At 37.7% G+C, this 6,869-nt stretch overlaps 1 protein-coding gene across 1 annotated transcript in view; it reads left to right on the top strand.

Moving 5' to 3' along the window:
• Positions 1 to 6,112, top strand: part of IREB2 (iron-responsive element binding protein 2) — a 22,546-nt gene extending 16,434 nt beyond the window's left edge. Inside the window, 10 exon segments of the mRNA XM_008944009.1 lie at positions 705 to 789; positions 1,311 to 1,467; positions 1,740 to 1,864; positions 2,156 to 2,260; positions 2,526 to 2,668; positions 3,845 to 3,992; positions 4,079 to 4,109; positions 4,112 to 4,194; positions 4,862 to 5,047; positions 5,703 to 6,112. Of these exon segments, the coding sequence (XP_008942257.1) occupies positions 705 to 789; positions 1,311 to 1,467; positions 1,740 to 1,864; positions 2,156 to 2,260; positions 2,526 to 2,668; positions 3,845 to 3,992; positions 4,079 to 4,109; positions 4,112 to 4,194; positions 4,862 to 5,047; positions 5,703 to 5,813 (1,174 nt within the window). The 3' untranslated portion in view covers positions 5,814 to 6,112.
• Positions 6,113 to 6,869: the final 757 nt, after the last annotated feature.

The following is a 6,869-nucleotide window of genomic DNA, read 5'->3' as shown; positions in this document are numbered from 1 at the left end:
CATTTGTTGTTGTAGGAAAATAGTGAGCAGGGGTTCTATAAAGGTTAATAAATGTGGCTGCTGTTCATTTGGGGGTGGCTAATCCTTGACTTAATAGGTTGTCGTTTTAACTGCTTGCTGACTTAAAGGCATTTTATTCCACTGTATTCCCACCTTACAATTTACTATATGCAGATCTCTACCTCATCTGAGCTCTTTTTTTTATCCGTAGCAGTCTACTTAAGTGTCTTACAGGACAGGATGCGCTTCTTGATATATTTTAAAAGTGGAAGCTGCATGTAAATTTATTGGGACAGTCTGTATTAGTATTTTCTTAACATTGCTGCTATTGTGGGTTGTTTAGCATGGTTTTGGTTGCTCTGTAGCAATAACAGATTATGTTCATAACTCTGTAGCAGAGCCCAGCTGTGCTCTGTGAGGAACACTACTGCCTTTGCTTTGCCATTGCCTAGGAAACTGATGACATCTTGAGATACTTTGACTTATCTTGAGTGATTACAAAAAATGTTATCTGGTATCTTCCTGCTTGCATCAGTGACATGTAGTGTCTGGTGTTCACTTCCTAAAAAGTCTAACTGTCAAAAAGAAAAAAAAGTCTCCCGAGTGATTGCTCATGAAAGTAAAAGCTAGTTTGGTATTAAATTGCTTGTAATCATTTAATGTGTTGTTTGTTGTGTGTTTTTTTTTTTTTTTTCTCAATGTAGGTTTGAGGTTGTTGGTTATGGGTGTTCAACTTGTGTTGGAAACACTGCCCCCTTGCCAGAAGCCATCAGGAATGCAATAAAACAGGTAAAGCTCTGAGGCTTGTTGAATACAGAAATGTAATTCTCACTGAGTTAAGTGATCAAGAAATACAGTAACCCATGCAGAATATACTTTATTGTTGCTTTGGATTTGCGTGACCCTTTTGCATGTCTGCATGTCAGAGGGAGGCCAAAGTACGTCATTGCGATGTGGAAAAAACATAATAAATAGTATTTGTAGCATACAGATATGAATAGTAAGATGAATACATAGGATCTAATCATGTGCAATGCGCAGTGTCTAAACAGCTGCAGCTTTTTTCTTCTGTGAGGCAGAAGAAAAATGTAAAAAATAGAAGGTGAGAGAGGAGCTCAGTGAAGTGACTGGGGAAAACATCAGGGGTCAAGAGTGAGAAGGAGGAGAAAGAGGGAGGGTAGTGGGAGACGGCAAAACGCCTTTAAATTGAAGAGTTAGAGGAAATAAGTGGAATGCTAAAAGCACATCTAACTTAATCAACAAAACTAGCACGAAGTCCTAGAAAAATATCATGCGGGTCTGCCTTTCAGGGTGATCTGATTGCCTGTGGAGTATTGTCTGGAACAAAGAACTTTGAAGGACGTCTCTGTGACTGTGTCCGCGCCAACTACCTTGCTTCTCCACCGTTAGTAGTTGCTTATGCTATTGCAGGCACTGTTAGAATAGACTTTGAAACTGAGCCTTTGGGTAAGTGCTTCCTTACATCTTCTATTTCTGCATCTAATGCATATGTTGAAGAGGTTTCTTCACACGCCTTTCAACATACAAAACCGGTATATTTGAGGAGGAAACACAGTCATATTTGGTGTTGCTGGTAGCTAAAGTAAAGCATCTATTTAACTGATGAAATTCTTTGCATATCTGGTACCATCTCTGAAGACCTAAATATATAGGTACTTATATTCTAATATAAAGTCTAATATTTTATTTTTTACTAATTTGTTTAAAATCTTACTCAGGTACTGGCTTCAATGGCAAAAGTATTTACTTGCGAGATATTTGGCCAACCCGAAAAGAACTTCACACTGTGGAGGAAGAGTGTGTGATATCATCCATGTTTAAGGAATTGAAAGAAAAAATGGAGGCAAGAATGGTCTTATGTTTTACATAAGTTAAAGATTGCACTTCGGTGTAGCTTCATAATGTCTTCTAGCTGAAAATGGTTGGCTTGCCAGTTTTTTATTACTGTAAAGGAGGGCTTAACTGAGGTGAATACATGTATTAGGTAGTGGTTCTTAAGTAATATTCAGTGAGGTAACTTGTAATATGTAATAGAAATTAAAAAGAAAATTACTAGTAAGTCCTTAGTTTCAGAATGTAAAAAGATGCTAACTGCCTTTCTTTGCTATTGTTGGTTAATTTTCTTATTCTGTAGAAAGGAAACAAACGATGGAATTTACTGGAAGCACCTGAGTCAACTTTATTTCCCTGGGATTTAAAATCTACTTATATCAGATGTCCTTCCTTTTTTGATAAACTTGTAAGTACATGGATCTGTCTGCCAGACTAATATGCATTGCATTTAAGTAAAGGAATAATTATTCCAGTAAAGCTTTTGATATTTAAGTAGCAGTTTATCACTAATTTCTCAGTCTTTTCAATACTATTAGTCTCTCTGGAATGAGTGGAACCTGGACATCAGTGTGCCTTCATGTGCTGCAGATCTTTTTTGTCTCTAAGGATCTTGGAAGAAGAATGTTTCTTTTTTTGTTATTTCTTTCCCCACCCTGACCCTTCTCTTTCAGGCCAAAGAACCAGTTTCACCACAACCGATTGAAAATGCGCACGTCTTGCTCTATTTGGGTGATTCTGTAACTACAGATCACATATCCCCTGCTGGAAGCATTGCAAGGAGTAGTGCTGCTGCCAAGTATCTGACCAACAAAGGGTAAGGACTTTTCATAGGAAACAGCTCTAGTCCCTTCCAGACCAAACCATTTTATAATTGTATGATTATATGACTGCACACACCAAATAATTGATCAGCACTATTGCTTTCTTTATAAATGCCTGTCTGCATCCAGTGGAGATGATGTGTGGATAAGCAGAACAGTCATTGTTACTGGCATTTAAGTAATTACTTGTCGTCTGATGCCAGTAATACCCTTTCTTGCTGTCTCTGTCTAAGGTTACAACAAACAGCTGAGGTACACACTCTTAAAGAACTCATTGTCGTAGCTGCTGTTACAGTAATGTCTGCTGCCAAATGCATGCCAAAGCAAAACTTTACTAATTGGGTGACGTGATCTTCTGCTAAGGTGAGGTTAGTCACTGCTACTGTCTTTGCCTCAAGAACGGTCAGACGCGCAGAACACATCAGAAGCTCTAGAAACATATAGAGTTGAAAAAAAAATTAAGCCCAGGTTTATAAATGAGTGTGATTGGTGCTGTTACTTACCTCTGCATCAGTGAGCATCTTTCAGCAGCAGGGGGTGCCTTTCACCTCCCCTGAAGTTCTGAAAAGACACAGAACACAACCTGGTGCCGAGCTATTCAGTGTCACACCTCTGCTGAATGTTTTGGAATATTGTTGTATTGCAGAGGTGTGTGTGATTACTACAGTGTCATTGAAGCCTGACCAGGTAATAGTCTGTGGTGTGTACTTTTCTCAACTGTTGTGTTCAGTCTGAATGAGTAGTGTTATGAGAAATAAAACATTAATGGGCCTTTAATCCCAGGAGGGTTGTCTGATTTCTGAGTAAAGCTTTCATTTTGGTACAACACTTGTTGATAAATATGCTGGTAGAGGCAAGAGGATTAGTAAACAGGGTTGTTTCCTAGAACAGTCTCCCCATAATGCTTCTCTAAGTACCTTGCTGCTCATAGCAAACATGATAACGAAGTCATAAAAAAATGAGTTTCAAATTACTGCTTTCCTTGTGAACAATCTAGTGATGATGATTTACTTATTTTGTTCAGGATTTATAATCATTACATTTGTTGGTTCTATACTTTGTTACATCTTGCACTGAAAACTTTGTTGCTATAGTTAAATGTTAAAATATCATTTTATACCAGATTACCTTTAAAATAACTGCTTCCCTTTTAAATATTCTCATTCTAGACTTACACCTCGTGAATTCAACTCTTATGGAGCTCGTAGAGGTAACGATGCTGTGATGACAAGAGGTACCTTTGCAAACATCAAGCTTCTGAATAAGTTCATAGGAAAGCCAGCTCCTAAAACAGTTCACTTCCCATCAGGACAAACGGTAAAAAACTGCTTGTTTGCATAGCTACTCTGAAACTGAGACGTGAATTTACAGCTCACTCAAGCAATTTCACTTTTGTTCCATAGCTAGATGTGTTTGAAGCAGCAGAGCTGTACCAGAATTTCCTGTAATTATTCTAGCAGGAAAGAAGTATGGACTGGGTAGCTCAAGAGACTGGGCTGCAAAAGGGCCTTTTCTACTGGTACTGCTGGTTTGTTTGGTTTTGGGGTTTCTGGTTTGGTTGGCTGGTTTGTTTTTCTGGAAATAATTGAAAAAATTTATTTTTGTGCATGAACGTTTTTAGAAACTGTCCTCAAATGTGAATATAATACCACGTTTTGTTTTTCAAGGTTTCTCAATAATTTCTTTGCTTGAATCCTCATAGAAGAGAACCCCTAGTCAGGATAAATCTCAATTTCCTCCTTATGTAAATTAACCATCTTAGAACTCTGGACTTTTAGGAATTTATCTAGTGCTGACCTCTCTCTGGTCTCCATTTTCTGTTAAGTATCTAGCTATGGGAGACTAATTTACAGTAATATTCAGAATATATGTGGACCCAGCCATTTAGTCATGTGGATTAATGGAAGCAACTACATTCAGTCTGGGATTTTCTGCCTGCCACCTACAGCATGGCCATGGACTCATAAAGCTGTTTTATACTGCATGGGCCTGCTCTGGCTGAATTGCTCTCATTTAGCTGTAAAGCTAAAAGATGCTACCTACTTCCTTACAGGACTTGCACAAAACACCCCCTTTACTCTTGAGTTTCAATTGAAGAGTTTTGGACATAATAGGTATTTGAAGCTTACTTTTGCTTTTCACTCTGATGGCTATAGTGAAATATGAAATCATGTGTATTTTTGCAGGGTGTTAAAGCTGTCCTGGCTGAAAGCTATGAGAAGGTTCATAAGAGCCAGTTGATTGGAATTGGCATAGCTCCACTTCAGTTTCTTCCTGGGGAAAATCCAAGTACCTTTGGTCTCACTGGCAGAGAGCAGTTTTCTATATTGTTTCCTCCAGAACTGTCACCCAGAATGACTTTGGATGTTAAGGTATCTTTGCAGTGTTTTTTCTGACTTCTCTGTTGAATGTACTGACAATTGAAAGAACAGAAACAAAAGTTAATCCTGATGATTGGAAGCGGGAAAACCCAAAACTTAATTCTTTTTGAAAGTAAGCTTCTAGTCTTCCCTGAAGTTTGTCATGGCTATTGGAGTTTCCCAAAGTACTTAAAATGTGTTTTTTTTTTTCTATGCTATTTTTTTAATGTAACCTGAAATTCCTGATTGTTCTTATGGGCATTGTTCATGCCCTGTCATGGGCACTATGTTAGGGTAGAATCGAATGTCATCTTTCATTCTGGCGCTTTTAAAGACAAGGGTGCTACTAATTCAGAGAGGCTTCAGCTTCCCATTCTGTGTAGACGAACTATATGCCCACAATAACGCACTTTGCCATATTAGAGAAGTGGCTTTTTTCTTAATTATCACTAAATACATGGCATGCTCCCAGCTGGGTCTAAACTGTGCATGAAATAAGCCTTCTGTACCCAGCAGTGTCTCCTACACCTGCAGTGGCAGAGGAGCAAGTTGAATTTGCTTGTGTTCAACCAAATTTGGGGTGACAGAGTGTTAACTGGGAATAAGCAGGGGGAAGTGAAAATGAAACTCCTTAATTGGTCTCTCTTCTTTTGCTTTTCTTTCAAAGACGAGCACGGGGAAAGTATTCAGCGTGACTGCCTTGTTTGAAAACGATATGGAGATAACTTTATACAAATATGGTGGAAGTCTAAACTTTGTGGCTCGAAGATTCTTATAGTTGCTACTGACTATGGGTACCTTGCATAACTGGTAATTCTGAAAATGCCTTGTGTGAACCCAGGAATCTGTACTGTGGAACTGCAAACAGTCCTAGTGTGCTCAAAGTTACTTCGTCCATGGATGTAAAAGATTGTGAGTCATTGTAACTGCAACAAGATCCTTCCTGATTTTAAATAATATTCTAATGGTGCTATTAAACATTGCTAAAATCAACATGTGTATTGTGGCAAAGACCTGTAAGTACAGAGAGGATGTTTTATCAGACCATTTTGTAAATAAACTATGCGAAATCTGCAACTGATTGTGCTGAAGATTATTATGTAAGAAGATTTTTTTGCAGTTGTCTCCACTTAGTTTTTGCACCTATAAATCTGTGTACTGCTGTTTGTTGGTTTAAGAATAGCAGATGTTATGGAATATTGAAGGTCAAACTTTCTTTCTTTCTTTTTTTTTTTTTTCATCCAGGCCTTAAAACAGATATTCAGTTTTTAATTTTTCTTTTTAGGTTATGGGTTGAACAAAAAGCAGTCCACATGAGGTCCATGGTATCCTGTGTCATGACTTTCTTCCTTTATTATGGGATAAATCTGTATCCAGATGAAATATTAAAACTGTTCATGCTATGAAATACTGTGTGCTTAGAAGGAAACAGCTCTGCATTTAAAAAAAAAAAAATGCTCTCAATTATTTTGTTCATGCAGGTTAAGTGTAGCAGCCAGCTTTTTGGCAAGCTGCAGTGTCCTTCGATTGAAAATTGTCATGTCTACTTCAAGGGATGCAGTTTGTCATTTATGACATCAGTTCTTACTGTACTGTCTGCATCATTAGACAAAATACCTCCCTTTAGTATTTTAACCTTTAAAAGTATTTTAAAACATTTGTTAGGACTCTAAATAAGACCTATGTTTAATACCTTAGAATGATTTGTCAAATGTTAAAACAGCTGAGGTAGCCACACTGCCTTTTAATGCTTTCTAACATGCTGTTAGATTACACCTCTCGCAAACAAGCATCATGTTTCCCTACTGAAGGTCCTAGAGTACTGAAAAAGTTT

The sequence above is a fragment of the Merops nubicus genome, unplaced genomic scaffold (assembly GCF_000691845.1).
Source record: "Merops nubicus isolate BGI_N331 unplaced genomic scaffold, ASM69184v1 scaffold29587, whole genome shotgun sequence".
NCBI lineage: Eukaryota > Metazoa > Chordata > Aves > Coraciiformes > Meropidae > Merops > Merops nubicus.
This window is presented reverse-complemented; position numbering and strand designations above follow the sequence as displayed.